Source organism: Marmota marmota, unplaced genomic scaffold (assembly GCF_001458135.2).
Source record: "Marmota marmota marmota unplaced genomic scaffold, marMar, whole genome shotgun sequence".
Taxonomy (NCBI): domain Eukaryota; kingdom Metazoa; phylum Chordata; class Mammalia; order Rodentia; family Sciuridae; genus Marmota; species Marmota marmota.
In genome coordinates this window covers 42,824,498-42,841,038 of record NW_026000016.1, presented here as the reverse complement: position 1 = coordinate 42,841,038, position 16,541 = coordinate 42,824,498, and the positions used below count along the sequence as shown (strand labels likewise).

At 33.5% G+C, this 16,541-nt stretch overlaps 1 protein-coding gene across 5 annotated transcripts in view; it reads right to left on the bottom strand.

Annotated features, from left to right (window-relative positions):
• Ptprc (protein tyrosine phosphatase receptor type C) overlaps positions 1–16,541 on the bottom strand; it is a 113,404-nt gene that overhangs the window by 23,448 nt on the left and 73,415 nt on the right. For all 5 annotated transcript variants that reach the window (XM_048809593.1, XM_048809595.1, XM_048809594.1 and 2 more), the window contains 5 exons: positions 13,244–13,402; positions 10,138–10,346; positions 6,300–6,360; positions 1,892–2,000; positions 1,153–1,187 (listed from right to left, as the gene is read on the bottom strand). In XM_048809593.1, the coding sequence (XP_048665550.1) occupies positions 1,153–1,187; positions 1,892–2,000; positions 6,300–6,360; positions 10,138–10,346; positions 13,244–13,402 (573 nt within the window). The remainder of the gene's footprint in view (positions 1–1,152; positions 1,188–1,891; positions 2,001–6,299; positions 6,361–10,137; positions 10,347–13,243; positions 13,403–16,541) is intronic.

Below are 16,541 nucleotides of genomic sequence, written 5' to 3'. Positions count from 1 at the left end.
CTATTAATTTTGAGATAAATTTCCCTTTCCAATCTGCCTTAACTCCTTAAAATGAATTTTCCTCCTCTGCTCAGATGCTGTTGCTCCTGTGCTCTTAATTCTTCCTCAGTCTATCAAAACTAACTTGCAGGACATGCTATCCTGTTGATTCATTTATTCATTAGTATGTGTTGAATTCCAGGTGCTGGGATAGAGCAGTGAAGAGAAAGAAAAACCTCCCTGTGTTTCCAAAGCTTACATTCTAGTGAGAGAAGATAATAAACAAACGAATGAATTAATAACACACACAGTCAGATATTAACATATTCTGCAAAAGAAAACAAAGTTAACAACAAGGGACCTCCAGAGAAGCAGCCCTCATGCTTCTGCACATAGCCTTGATACCTGCTGTTACAAGGAAGAAGCCCTTCAAATGTAACTCAAGAGAGGTATTCTAAGGTCTGCCTGTCTTGAGTAAGAGAGAGAGAAAAAAAAAGCACTCATTACTGTAAGCATAGCTTCAATTTTTTAAATTCCATCTCTTTTTACAGGATCATGATTTTTTTTAATTAAAGAAGTAATTTAAAAGTTGACAAAAAAAGGAATTTTTTTTCCTCTCCTAAATCAAATTGCTCTTCTGTGTCCTGTCCCTAACTGTGCCTTTAGTGGGAACAGCCATCATCCCACTCTGCCAAGGACCTCAGGACACTCATCTCCTCCTTGTCTCTGTGACCTGCCTTCTGCTCTCCCACCCCTCCTCGTTCCTCATCTGTTCATCTAGTACTTTTCAGGATCTTTATAGACCAGATCCCTGCCTTCCCCACAAGCAGGTTTCTGTCTTCTATCTTTGTGTAGACCCATACATATTCAGTAACTATAGCATTTATCAAATCACTGTCCTATTTGTCAATACACCTTTCTTCATATATTAGATTCGAAACCCTTCAAGAGCAGTCTGTGGCCCATCCCTGTGGAATTCTCAGTGCCTTGCATTTGGCATACACTAGGAACTTCATAGAGGCTTGCTTATAGAACAATTGGATTTAAGTTTCATCATTGTATCAACAGAAGAAGTCCAGGTTAAAATAAAAATTTCCTAGTTCTTATTTAAAAAATAAATGGACTCAAATGAAAGGGCAAGCATATTCATAAGTAAAAAATAAGCATACTTACCCCTCTCAACAAGTTCCTGTGCTTCATCTAAATTGCTGTGGAAATAAGAAATACGAATGTTTATGATTTTAAGAAATACTGAATTCAGTTGGCATTCAATTCCACTGAGTGAATTTTATTTAATGAATGCATTGAAGTAAGAAAGAAATGAATACAAGAAAGATGGAAAAGAGAGGGAAAAAGAGGAGGGGAGGAAGGAAGAGAGGAGATGGGAATGGAGGGAGGACAGAGAAGATGAAAAGAGAGGTGAGAAAGTAATTGGGGGAGAGGAGTAAAGAAAAAAATGAGGGATGATAAAACAACCAAGAAATATCTGCTAAACTATGGAATGTGACCAAAAGAGTTGATTTTAATGCTCCTGTTTTTCATAAAATATCATTTTTCCTGGCCAAAGAAATAAGTACATGTCCCCAACTATTTCCCTCCTTTCTTTTGCCTTTGCCACTCTTCATTCTCTCTGATCCACTTTGTCCTAAAAGAACAGACACATATTCTTTCCACTGGCTGTAAGACAAGCAAACCCATAACATTATTTGCAAATGTAAAAAATATGAATACTTAATGTAAACCAATAACACCCATAACAATGACTTCGATCCAGTGTCAGTCATGATCTGTACTCCATGCTGTTTTCTTCCATTCACATATTTATTTAGTTGGGTCCATGACTGCCTTATGGACATGAGCTTGCATGGCTATTTCTACCATGATTATTTTTAATTCATACATCAGTTCTTACCTAGATCTTTTCTTATGCAGATCATAGATTTTATAGAGGACAACAAGCAGGGCTATTGATGTCACAATAATCAGAAATGCCAGAAAGGCAATCAGTGCTTTAGAATTATCTAGAAATAAGAAATAATATGAGGAGAGGTTATTATGTCAAATATTTTGCCTGATTACCTGAATAACAATCTTCAGAGAATGTATATATTTTTCATTGTCATGAAGCTTTATAAACTAAAAATTCTCAAATATGACCAGATACAATAAGTAGATGTCTGATCTTGTGATTTTTGCTATATTATTTAAAGTCAATAAAAGCATTTATATTTAAAAGGAAATAACATACCCAAAGGACTTAAAAACAGCATACTATAATGTTCTATGAACACTGTTCTAGATACTTAAGATATGTCACAACACAGAATATAAAATTGACAAAAAATCAGTAGCACTGCTACATGCTAATAGTAGATTTTCTGAAATAAAAATTAAGAGACCAATCCCACTTAAAATTGCTACAGGTGAGATATGGTGGCATGCACCTATAATTCCAGCTACTCAGGAGGCTGAGGCAAGGACAATAGTAAGTTTGAAACCAGCCTGGACAACACAGAGAAAGCCCATCTCAAATATATAAATAAGTAAATGTAAAAAGTAAACTATAAAACAAAATACCTAGGAGTAAATTCTGCTAAGAATAACTACAATAAAAGTTATTAAACATTGATGAAAGAAATTAGAAAAAAACAAAACAAAAGAAAAGAAAAACAGCCCTTGTTTGTATATGAGAAGAATGAACACTGTTAAAAATGTCCTTACTACCAAAAGCAATGAACAAATTCAAGGTAGTTCCTGTTCAAATACCAATGACATTCTTCACAGAACTGGAAAAAATAATTCTAGAATTTTATGGAACCGCAAAAATCCCCAAATAGACAAAGTCATTTTTTGACCCAAAAGAACAAAGCTGGAGACACTACCTTCTTTGACTTCAAAATAAATACAAAGCTATAATAGTCTGCATAGTGTCGGCATAAACGCAGACCTCTAGATCAAAATAGACAGCCTGGATGTAAACCTACACCAAGCTGCTTTTTTGACAAAGGTGCTTAGTAATTACAACTCACATTGGATAAAGGACAATCTTTTCAATAAATAGTGCTGATAAAATTGGATATCAGCAGGCAGAAGAATGAAACTAGACCTATATCTCTCACCAGTTACACTAATCAACTGAAAATAGATTACATACCTAAATAAAAGAAATGAAACAATTAAACTACTAGAAGAAAACAAAAGGAAACACTCAGGACATTGGAAGGGGTAGGGACTGTTTGGGGGACAAGATCCCCAAAGTAGAGGAAACAAAAGAAACAGTGGGCAATAGGACCATATCAACATAAAAGGCTTCTGTACAGCAAAGGAGACGATCAGTAAAGTGAAGAACCTACAGAGTTGGGGGAAAATATTTGCAAACTATATGAATGACACGTGGTTGATATCTAGAATATATAAGAAACTCCAAAAACTCAGTAGCAAAAATTTAAAAAAATTAGAAATGAATAATCTTATTTAAAATGGGCAACATATGGATATTTCTCAAAAGAAGACATATAAATGATTAATGTGTGTATGAAAAAAGTTTAAAAAAACCAATTATGAGGGAAATGTGATGAAAAGCACAATGAGATATCACCTCACTCCAATGGTAATGGATATTGTTAAAAATACTAAAGATGACAGTCTGGGAGGATGTGGAGGACAGAAAACCCTTGCATGCTGTCAATGGGAATGTGAATTAGAAGATTCATGGAAAATGAGATGCAGGTTCCTCAAAAAATTAAAATTGGAACTACTATATGATACTCCAAACCCATTACTGTGTATACATATCCAAAGGAAATAAAAACAGTGTGTCTAGGAGACATTTGCACTCCCTTGTTTATAGTAGTGCTATTCACAACAGCCAAGAAATGGAAAGAATCAGAGCCTCCATCAATTGATGAGTGGATAAGGTGTGGTATCTTGGCACAATGGTGTATGATCATCCATAAGAAGAGTGAAACCTCATCATTTGTGACAGCATGGATGGAACAGGAGGTCATTATGTTAAATGAAATTAAACAGGCCCAGAAAGACAAGACGTACATAATTTCATTCATACGTAGAATCCAATAAAAAAAACTAGTCTCATGAAAGTTGAGAGCAGATTGGTAATGACCAGAGGTTAGGGAACAGGAGGGAGGGTGAGCCGAGGAATGGTTTATCAATGGGTACTAGGTTACAGTTACACAGGAACAAGAATTCTGTGTGCTATATTGCATAGTAGCATGGCTAGAGATCATAATAACTGCACATTTCAAAGAGCTAGGAGAAAAGATTTTTAAAGTTTTCAAGTATAAATATATGATAAATGTGTTACAAGTAGATGTTTCACGTGATTTTACATTATCCAATGTGTACATATATGAACGGTACCCAATTATATATAATTTTTATGTTTTAATGCACCTACTAAAAATAAATTTAACTTAAAACTTAAAATTCTAAAGAGATATTTCAGAAGACAAAACAAAGCTACCTGTTCTCATGGACAATTCTTTCTAGTGAGGAAAAAGATAATTAAATAATAAACAAAATCAATAAGCAAATAGAAAAGAGTGTAAAAATTATAAAGTCTGTCAAGATGAAAATACTACAACATAAGGCAGGTAAAGTACCAGTTCCAAAAATGTCTGCATTCTCACAGGGGAAAATAGACACTGGACAAAAAGTCAGTGGGGTGGTAGGAAGGAGATGGATCCTATGTAGTATATAGTTAGTGGAGGTCTTAAGTTTCCTTGTCAGTAAAATAGGAGTTATTTTTATTCTCTTTAAAAGGTTATTTATACTAGCTATACATCTAAAAATGGTTAGATAGATGAATATAAATATGAGTGGATTATATTGAATGTTTTTAAGGAAGCTCTTATTAGAATAGACTTTTAAAGTGACCCAAAATGTTCCTTGTCCTGTCTATATCTCAAATTCCTTTCCCTAAAAATGTCGATCCTTACCAGTGGTTAGTGGCATGCATACATCCACACATACATACACACATAACATATGTACATACATGTGTGCATAACATATGTATATACATATGTGTATGTATATGCCACATACATGAATATCAATATTGTTGCCAGTTGTGGATAACATGTATTCAGAATACAATCAAATCTCATCTTCCTCAAGTAAATTATTAATTTGAAACTATGTTACTAGCAAAGTAGAAACCTCAAAGTGAAAATTTTGCAAGAAATTGCATCAAATGAGTATAATTAGTATTCTGATCCATTATAGTTAATTATAATGGGTTCTACAAGAATATTAAGTAGCATCAGACTGGCTTTGATAAACTTATTTATTTAAAAAAAAGCCAAATCTTCAGATATATTCTGTGGGGTCTAAACACACATTTTCTACCTTCTTTCCAGGAACTCTGCGAAATGCATCCATCCATAACGGTAGAGAGGATGACAGACAAAGGGAAATAAAAGGCAAAGAAATTTTACATTTGGAAATTAGAAAAGAAAGCAGAGGAAGCCACCAGCTAACCTGATGAACAGGATAGAGACCAATCACTCAGAATATCTGAGTCTCAAGGGTGAAGAGAACACACGCTGTGGAAGGTAACCACAGGACAGAAAACAGGCAAATGTCTATTGAGTTAGTCACTCTAGACAGAGAGTGCACAATATTGTTTGCTGATATATGAAGGAAATTATAAGGAAAACTGCAAATAGACATATAATCAAAGTGGTTATTCTGGAGAGGTAAACACCAGGCAGATAATGTGACATACAGCTGTTACTATTATTATTATTATTATTATTATTATTATTATTATTATTATATAATGAAATTTATTTGAGGTATTGTTCCATGTGCACCTTTACTATGATTAAAATATTTATTATAAATATTTAAACAGAGATATTGTTATTAGGGAATGCTTATCTTCAATTAGGCAAATCAGGAGAGATGTGCATCTAAGGCCCACTTCTGAAAAGCCATGTTTAAGGGACAGAATAAAGAACAGAAGAAAAAACAAAAGAGGCACAATCTCTAAAACTGTACACAGGACAAAGTTATTAGCATGCATAAATGTCACAAACATTATCATAATTTAATATTCTTAGTCGATAATTCATCTTACAGATTATTTTAAGAAAGCAATAATCCTTTAATTGTATTTTCTAGTTTGAATTTATGATATTGCATTTGAATATGATGTTTACCTATATGTATTTACCCTGACAACTTAAGATATTATATTTATTTAAATGTCTAATTTAATCATTCAAAAATTAAATGTAAGTTTGATTGCAAAGCAATATACTTTTGTAAGATAGAATAAACTAGTAATAACTTACAAGATGTTGACTGATACTTAATAACAGGCTTTCCAGAAAGTATTCCATTGTTGAAGTAGACCTAAATGTCAGTAATAAAAAAATTAATAATTTAGTTTTTCATGTAAATGTATAAAGCTGTTTATTTTTGTTTAAAATATGCTAATATGCTTTAAAGTTGAAACTTGAAGATCATGCCAATATTTTGTTGTCAAACATTTTTGAAAAGGCAGTCAAAAAGATAGAAAGAAATCTTAGCTTATTTTTAGCAATGATAATAACTTATAATCGGTGAAAATAAATAAAAATGGTTGAATAAATAAAATCTAATACATTAAAATTACCATTAGCATTAAAATTACCATCAGAATGCTAATATCTTCATATTTTATTTTAAAAAGGGAAATTTAACCATATGCTATTAATAAGAGTTGTACATAAAATGCACTTACTTTTTAAGGGTAAATTAATATAGTATAGAATATAGAGTAGAGACATAACTAACACAAACACCTATATCTCATAATATTCAGTACAAATAAAGAAAAACAATGAAGATGTACAGGGAAACTGAAAGAGTAAAGAAGCAATGATAATCTTGGCACAACAAAATCTCACGTAAAATAGATTGGAATAATGCCTCAAAAGGGATTAATGGTAAATGTTTAATATGGCAAATATATAACCAGCCTTTGATTCTATAGAAAGTTAGATGATTTCCCAGTATTCATAGTACATTCACATTTATCATATATTGAGCTGTAAAGAAAATTCTATCAATTCCAAAGGCAGGGAGCATAAAATTCAATTATCTATCATAACTGATAATTACCAATAATAAAAAAATGCAAGCACCAAAAATGTAGAAACAGTCTCTTAATTAAAAACTTGCAATCACAGATTCTTTAGAAATTAGTAGAAATCAGAATACTCTAATTTAAGCATTCATTCATTATATTTTCTATGCAGACATCAGAAATTAGTGACAAAAAATATAGACATAAGTTTTGAACACAGTCAAAAACTTACCAAGGGACAATTTATAGCCTTAATCTCTTTTAAAATAACAGAAAAGAAAAGATATATAATGGTGCGGGAATAAACACTTTTGATCCAAAACCTACCAGAAGAACCCCCAAATGAATATATGAACAATAAAAATAAAAATTAAGAATAATAAAAACAATGCTATTAATTTGTTAACAAAGCTAAATAAAGCTAATATAATTGCTCCCTCACAGAGGTCTAAATGTGGTAGTAGAGACAGAAATAAACATGAAAACAAGTTAAGGTAAGTGCAATGAAGAAAACAAAAGGTAGCCTTTTGCAGAGTGCAGAAAGGGATTTGGATAGTAAGATTATATGTTAATATGAAGTTCACGTATATCCAGAATAATTTATAATACTTGAAGAGTAGGAGAAGATAATTCTAAGAAGAGAGAAGAGCATGGCGTAAGGAGCTTACAGAGAATAAAACTTGGGTGCATTTGAGAAACTAAGACCAGCATGCCAGGAGTTTGCTGGGCACTAATGAGGCAATGGAAAATGCCCGTGAATGTACCATGTTATTATGGTAACAACAACATGTTCCTTTTAGATGGACGATTCTTGAAAAAAATATACATACACTCACTCGAAAAGGTTAAAAAAATCAGAAAAGAATAATCATATTAAAAGAACCCATAAGTGGTTCTCAAAGAATTTTTTTCTTAGTAAATATATGTAAATAAATTTTTCAGAGAAAAAATTATTCCTATACTATAAAAAAAATCATAAAACAGAAAAAGGGAAAATATCTCAAGGGCGTTTTATCCCTTAGCATAACTTTTATATATAGCTGCAACAAGCACAGTGCATCCCTGCAACTGTGCCAATACTCTCTCTCTTTGCTTACTGAATGGGATTCACTTTAGGAAAATCCATTCATAAAGACTATAAAATATTAAGCAATTGATTTGTAATATTTTAGAAGAATAATATACAATGACAAAGGAGAGATTCCCACCTCCCTTGGAATATGACAATGGTGTAGCATTAGATCTCCCACTGTAATTCACCATGTAAACAAATCACACCATGGTATCACAACATAATGGAAGTGCTACAAAGTGTGAATTTCAAACCCAAGCAGGAGATAAGTTCCATGCTTTAATACTTCTTTCCAGGAATGAATGGCAAAGAACATTTCGTGCCTTAAAAATTACTTTGATAAAACTCCAACTTATGTTTCTGGATAAATTAACCAAAAAATATTATCAATATAAAAATACACTTCAAGTGACAAAAGTTATGAAGCCAATGATCAACTTCTTATTAGTTAATTGTAGAAATTTCCATTTAACAGGAATAAAAGTGATGTATCTGTTTAAACATAAAATTGCATAAGACTCTAAGGGCTGTGAAGAAAATTAAAATGTAAATTATAAACTGAAAATAAAATTAACAGCACACATGACATAGTTTAAGATCATTTAATATACAAAGAACTTACCCCAAAAAGTGGACAAATGGGGTGAAGATATGTTATCATAAGGACAATAACAAAACTATATGTAATCTTAACAGAAAGTAAAAATCCTCATTAAAACAGAAAGAGATACAAATACCTTATTCTACATGCTAAATGCAAAAGTATAGGCGAGACTCTCAAGAGACAGCCATTTCATACATTAATATAAAAAATGGTGATATGTGTGCAAACAAATCTTAAAATATATGTAAATTTCTTTGGACTCAACCAATCTATTTCATGAAGTTTATCAAACAGAAATTATTAAAGACATTCAAAGGTTTTGCTATTACCAATAAGTGTGTTTACAGGATGTGTCTATATTAGAGATCAACATACAGTTAGAGGAATAGGATAAATCATGTAATAGAATTTAAGCATATATTAAAAATTACATAGTAGTAAAATACTTAACATGGAAAAATGAGCATGATATAATGATATATGAAAAATATGGTTTGCTGGGCGTGAGACGCTGAGACAGGAGAATCATGAGTTCAAAGCCAGTCTCAGCAAATGCAAGTCACTAAGAACTCAGTGAAACCTTGTCTCTAAATAAAATAGAAAAATATGGTTCACTAAACTGTATTCAGAATGTTGACATTATACTTGTTAAATGATTAAAAATGTGCATTACAGGAGTGGGGCACGGTGGACCACACCTGTAATCTCAGCTGCTCAGGAGGGCAAGGCAGAAGAATTGAAAGGCCAGCCCAGACAATTTAGATCCTGTCTCAAAATAAAAAGTAAAAAGGGATGGGGATGTAGTTGCTCAGTGGTAGAGCATCCCCAGATTCAGTCCCCAGTAACACATGCACACACACACAAACAAAAAAGAAAGAAAAAAAAAAAGAAATGTGCATTGTACATTTTCAAAGTATATTCATAAACTATGATCCACACATTGAGATTATGAATATTTTAAAGTTTTTGATGCTCACTAATATCGTCTGAAATTTTGTTTTTAGTATTTTCTAACCTCCATGTGCATATAAAATTTTGCAGTTGAAAAATTCACATTAATAAAAAGAAAAGGGTCAAGAAGAAAATTGGCTAAGTAATAATGTGTTGCACATAAAGGACAGCACTTCTTGACACATGAGCACTAATTTCCATATAATCAAATCATTTTGAAGTTGTAAAATACTCTAACAAAACATTTCCTTTAAGCCATAGTTAATAGTTCCAGGGATAAAAAGATTGGAGTCAAAATTTTGAAACTCCTTCAAGTGTGATTCCATTAGACATCAGAGTTCACATGATCACTGATCTTAATGCTGTTCAAGTACTAGATAGTAATTGCTAAAATATATATTGGTACTATTATTATTATAGAAAGCATGATCTTACCTTCAACTCATATTCTGTTGAATAGTAAAGATCATGTAAATAAAATTCACATTTTTTGTCTTTCTTTTCCATGAGACTACCTCCAGTTTTGACTTCCAAGTAGTAGCTTCCATTGTTGGGGCCATTAATCTCTTTAGGCTGTGAACATTTGACAGATAAACTGTTGTCTCCCATCTGGGTGACACTCAATCTCTGGATCTCGGTTGGATCTATCAAAGACAAAAAGAGATTTGTTATTTTAATCATTCAATAAGTACATGTTTAAATTACTGGACATTGTATATAGTATAAAAGAGCTTAAATGTTATCTTGGGATTATAATAGTACATAAATTTAAAAAGCTGGAGCCAGACATTTAAAAACAAATCACCTGTTCATTCAGTGAGTATGAACATGAAGGTTGTATTTCAAATCGTGAGATGTATGCAGTCCCTGAAGGAAAGTATGTGGAATGAGAGAATAGGAAAAAAGCAGAGGGTGAGGGAAGACGGAGGGAGGAGAAATGATGGTGATCCAGAAACCTCCAAGGCCGACTTTTCCTTCCAACCATCCTTTCCCAAAATGCTTGAATTATCCTGCTGAACAGTGGCTTGGTTCTTCAAGAGCAAGCCACACATTGTGCTTGCTTTCTGTGATATCACAGAAACTCCGGGAGACAACAGAGGCATAAATTTGGCCTTTTAATGTCAGAACCTCAATGACAGGGAGAATAAACCCTAAACAGGGAAATTTTTTTCACCAATGTGGCATCCAATAAACTCTCTGAAGCTACCAACACTGCCTCACTCCGGGTCATTTCTTCTTCCTGTCACTCATGGAAGTTAGTGACTACTTTAGGGGCGGATCTATCTTGGGGCCTGGAAACTATGGAGAAATTATACAGATGGCAATAGCTGAATGTCCCCCAAAATCTCAAATGGAAAATATGATATAAAATAAAATAGTATGTAGATCAGTGTGACATAAAGAAGAAAACTGCTAAAATAACATTGTGTTTCATGTGTTTTATCAGGTGAACAGAGGTTGATATAATGCTTTGTAAAACATTGCTTGGTCTCTGATTGCAGTTAATAGTCTAGATAGTAAAGACGACAAAAAAGAATACATTTTTATTGCAGTTGGTTAGGTGTTTAGTTGCCTAAAATATTACAAATCTCACTGATGCATTATTCCTGCTATTCTATGACTATGTCTAAAGAGAAGAGAGAACTCAGGATAGCAGTTTTTTAAAATTATTTTAAATTATTTCTGTTTAAAATTGTAATAAACTCTAGATGTTAACAAATGTGCTAGATCAATGTGTTTCCCAAATGAAGCATAAAGGTGGACGCATAGTAGAACAAAATGCTCTTTGCCGTTCATTCATGGAAAGAACTATTAAAGCATGGATCTCGCCAACATTTATTGTTGCCTGTATTCTTGATGATTGCCGTTCAGACAGGAGTGAGATGAAATCTTAGAGTAGTTTTGATTTGCATTTCTCTAATTGCTAGAGATGTTGAACACTTTTTCATATATTTGTTGATCAATTGTATTTCTTCTTCTGTGAAGTGTCTGTTCAGTTCCTGAGCCCATTTATTGATTGGGTTATTTGGGTTTTTTTTTTTTTTTTTTTTTTTTGGTGTTTGTTGAGTCCTTTATATATCCTAGAGATTAATGCCTTATGAGAGGTGGATGTGGTAAAGATTTTCTCCCAATCTGTAGGCTCTCTCCTGATTTTATTAATTGTTCCCTTTGCTGAGAAAAAGCTTTTTAGTTTGAATCCATCCCATTTATTAATTCTTGATTTTACTTTTGTGCTTTAGGAGTCTTGTTAAGGAAGACAGATCCTAGGCCAACGTGGTGAAGATTTGGTCCTAGTTTTTCTTCTATTAGGCACAGAGTCTCTGTTCTAGTGCCTAAGTCTTTGATTCACTTTGAGTTGATTTTTATTCAGGGTGAGAGATAACGGTTTAATTTCATTTTTCTACATATGGATTTCTAGTTTTGCTAGCACCATTTGTTAAACAGACTATCTTTTCTCCAGTGAATGTTTTTGGTGCCTTTGTCTAGTATGCCATAACCATATTTATGTGGATTTGTCTCTGTGTCCTTTATTCTGCACCACTGGTCTACAAGTCTATTTTGGTGCCAATACCATGCCGTTTTTATTGCTATAGCTCTGTAGTATAGTTTAAGGTACCATTGTGATGCAGGATGCCTCCTCCAGACCTTAAACAATACCATACTTTCCTTGCTAAGGATTGCTTTAGCTATTCTGGGTCTCTTATTTATCCAAATAAATTTCATGATTGCTTTTTCTAATTCTATGAAGAATATCATTGTGATTTTGAAAAAAGTACACTGGTACATTGCTGGTGAGACTGTAAATTGGTGCAACCACTATGGAAAGCACTATGGAGATTCCTCAGAAAATTGGGAATGGAACCACCATTTAATCCCACTCCTTGGTTTATACCCAAAGGACTTAAAATCAGCATACTATAGTGACACAGCCACATTAATATTTATAGCAGCTCAATTCACAATAGCTAGACTATGGAACCAGCCTAGGTGTCCCTCAATAGATGAATTGATAAAGAAAATGTGGTATATATGCTCAATGGAATATTACTCAGCTTTAAAGAAGAGTAAAATTATGGAATTTGTCAGTAAATGGTTGGAGTTGGAGAATATAATGCTAAGTGAAATAAGCCAATCCAATAAGACTAAAAGCCAAATGTTTTCTCTAATATGCAGATGCTAATTCACAATAAGGCAGAGTGGGGGCACTAGGGAAGAATAGCATTATCTTAGATTAGGTAGAGAGAAGTGATGGGAGGGGAGAGGAGGGGATATGGGGATAGGAAAGATAGTAGAATGAAACAGACATTATTACTGTATGTACTTATGTGACTACATGACCAATATGATTCTGCAACATGTACATTCAGAAAAATGAGAAATTATATCCCAGCTATGTATGACATATCAAAGTACATAAATGCATTCTACTGTCATGTATAACTAATAAAAACAAATAATATATATATAAACATTTGAATAACACACATATTTTTGAAAATAAAATGATATTATCAAAAATTTAAAAAATCCTGGAGCTTACATCCTGCTTGGGTTTGAAATTCACACTGAGTAGCATTTCCATTACGTTGTATTTTTGCAATGACAAAGGCGTATAATGATACACTATATTTTTGAAAGGGTTTCAAATTTCTCAAATTATATTTGCTTTGGTTCATCTCCAGAGTGACACATTTTTCTCCTTAGGAAAAGAAAAGAAAAGAAAAATTTAGCAAAGTTCTTAAAAGTCACGATCACCATATTTTTCATTTGGTCTCCATGTAATTCCAAGCAGACTCCAAATTAATGAGAAATAAGTATATCCTTAATGCTCAGATGTACATATAATGCTCAGAAAATATTATTGAACAATTCAATTTTTATAAATAAACTCAAATATTCAAAAATGATGGTTTCATATGATTGATTTTAGTACATGATATATTTAAAATCCCAGATACATTTGTGAAGGTATTCTATTTTATTCCTAAGACAACTATAAAAGTTGTAAATTGGAATAGTTTTTTATCAAACCTTTTCCAATTCTTAGCCTCCAAATGTTTAACATTAACCTGAGCTACCTTTATGAACCTCCACTGCAGACACCATTTGATCATCAATAACTAGGTCTGCTCTATCACACTACATTAAGCACTACAGGAGTCCATGGGATCCATGAGACTGAGGGAAAGCTTCACTCTAGTATTGGAATCTGAGCTCTTCATTCAAAGATGAGTGAAACTGAGTGGCTTAAGGGAGAAAAGAAGATGCTATAAGTCAAAGAAGGAATGTTTTCAGTTTAGGGACAAGCCTGACTAAGTCAGGGACACATCTGAGAGATTGGGTCTCGTTGAAGTATCTTAACATTTAGGCAGAAGAGTTAGCATTTGTCAAGTGAAAAACATCACTAGACCTTTGTCATTAGCTGTCCATGGGCTGTGTGTGGACTGTTGCACATAGTAGCCTTGCGAGAGAGTAAGTCTGGCATTGGGAACTTCTGGAGGCACCCCCCACCCCCCGCAGGGATTGACGACCTGACATAGGTGAACTTTCCCCTCAAGCTCTGCCAAAGATCCCACACAGCATCTGAGATGGGTGTGACCTGCCAAAATGTCAATCAACCTGCTGAATGCAAGACATCAGGAAGCAAGACTTTGCCCTTGAAACCTTATCTCTGCTTTGATGGACCCCCTTAAGTAAACTACCAGAGCCATTTTGTCTTTTGTCTAGTTCCAGAACCCACGTGGACTAGATCTATCAGGGGCTTTGCTTCCTAAATATATTTCTGAGTATTTGTGCTTTGTTATTTACTAATTGCTCAAGATCGTAAGTTTTAGGGTGGCTTGGATTCTCCTGGACAGGAAGAAAAACCCCTTCATGACACGTTGGCCGTCATCCTCCCCGAAAGGCACTGACATTTTTTTATTAGACAAATGACATAAGAAAGGATGGGTTAAATGAAGATAGGAGAATTGGCATGTTATTGAATAGCAGCTAAAATGATAATAATAAAACTTATAATGATAAAAAAAAATAAAGCAAGCACTTGTTCCATGTGCCAAGATGTCCGGCACATGATTTTTAGACAATATACATGAATCAATTAGTTTAATCATCTCTTTTACCCTATATGTAGTATCATCTGATTTTACAGATGAGAAAACCGAGCTACAGAGAGATCCAACAATCTGTCCATGACTCCAGTGGAAAGGAAGAATGAAGTCAACGTGAAATCAAGCTTGAGATCTCAGAGCCCATTCTCCATTCTTTGCCATTTCACATGCCAACTGGGGTAGAAGAGGGGACAAGTAACCATAGCAGGACAAAGCTTGACCTTTTTCTTGAATGCCTCCCTTCTCTGGATGTGCCATTGGGCTTGTAGAAGCAATGTGTGTTTAAAAGATGAAGTATATGCTTATGTCTTATCTTAGTCACTTATTTGTAAAGTAGAAGTTGTAATATCTAGACAACACCATGGGATTCCCAATAGTGAGATATAGTAGCTATTCTAGAATGATTACATTGCTGGTGGGACTGCAAGTTGGTGCAACCAATCTTGAAAGCAATATGGAGATTCCTCAGAAAACTTGGAATGGAACCACCATTTGATCCAACTATCCCACTCCTTGGCATATACCCAAAGGACTTAAAATCAGCATACTACAGTGATACAGTTACACCAATGTTTATAGCAACTCAATTCACAATAGCTAAATGATGGAACCAAACTATGTGCCCTTCAACACATGAATAGATAAAGAAAATGTGGTATACATACACAATAGAATATTATTCAGCCTTAAAGAAGAATGAAATTATGGCATTTGCCATAAATGGATGTAGCTAGAGAATATCATGCTAAGCAAAATAAGTCAATCCCAAAGAAACAAAGGCCAAATGTTTTCTCTGATATGCTAAACTAAGTCACAATAAAGGGTGCTAGGGAAGAATAGAGGTACTTTGGATTAGACAGGGGGCGTGAAGGGAGGGAAAGTGATATGGGGCGAGGAAGGATAATAGAATGAATTGAACATTATGACCCTGTATGTGTATATGATTACACAATTAGTAAAACTCTACATCAGGTACAACCAGAAGAGTGAGAAATTATACTCCCATTTATATATGATGTGTCAAAATGCATTCTACTATCGTGTAACTAATTAGAACAAATTTTTTAAAAAGTGAGGCAACTGAGACATGTCCTGTCACAGAGTCATGTGTGTTGCACTGAAAATTCCCAGATATACTAAGTTCTCTGCTTGTGCTTTCTTTTTCAGAAAGATCTCAGGAAATGTGCTATCAATTTCCTGACTTGGACTACTTTAAAGCATCTTCTTAAACACTGTTTCAAATCATGTCACCATGCTGCTACTCAATGGATTTTGTACTGTGAAAAAAAAAGCTGTATTTTTTCCATTAATAAAAAGCAATCCATAAAATAATGCCCAGCAATATTATTGGTATTTTGTAGAGTTCACATTTATTTCAATAAGGTTTAAAAATACTCCCCCGAATGCAGTAAATTTAGAAGTACTCTTTCCCACTACTGAGGAATTTTTATTCAGTTGGCATCATTGTTAATGACACAATAGTGTAGTTCCCTAAAATGTTTAAAATCATGAACAATGCAATGGCAGAAAGAGCACAGCCTAAGCTGTTGAACATTTATCTCAAGTTCTGTTGGCCTCAGTTTCATCATATGAACCATGAAAAAATATATATATATATATATGCATATACATATATATATGCATATACGTATATATAATTATATATACATATATGCATATATATGCATATACATATGTGTGTGTGTGTGTGTGTGTGTGTGTATATAT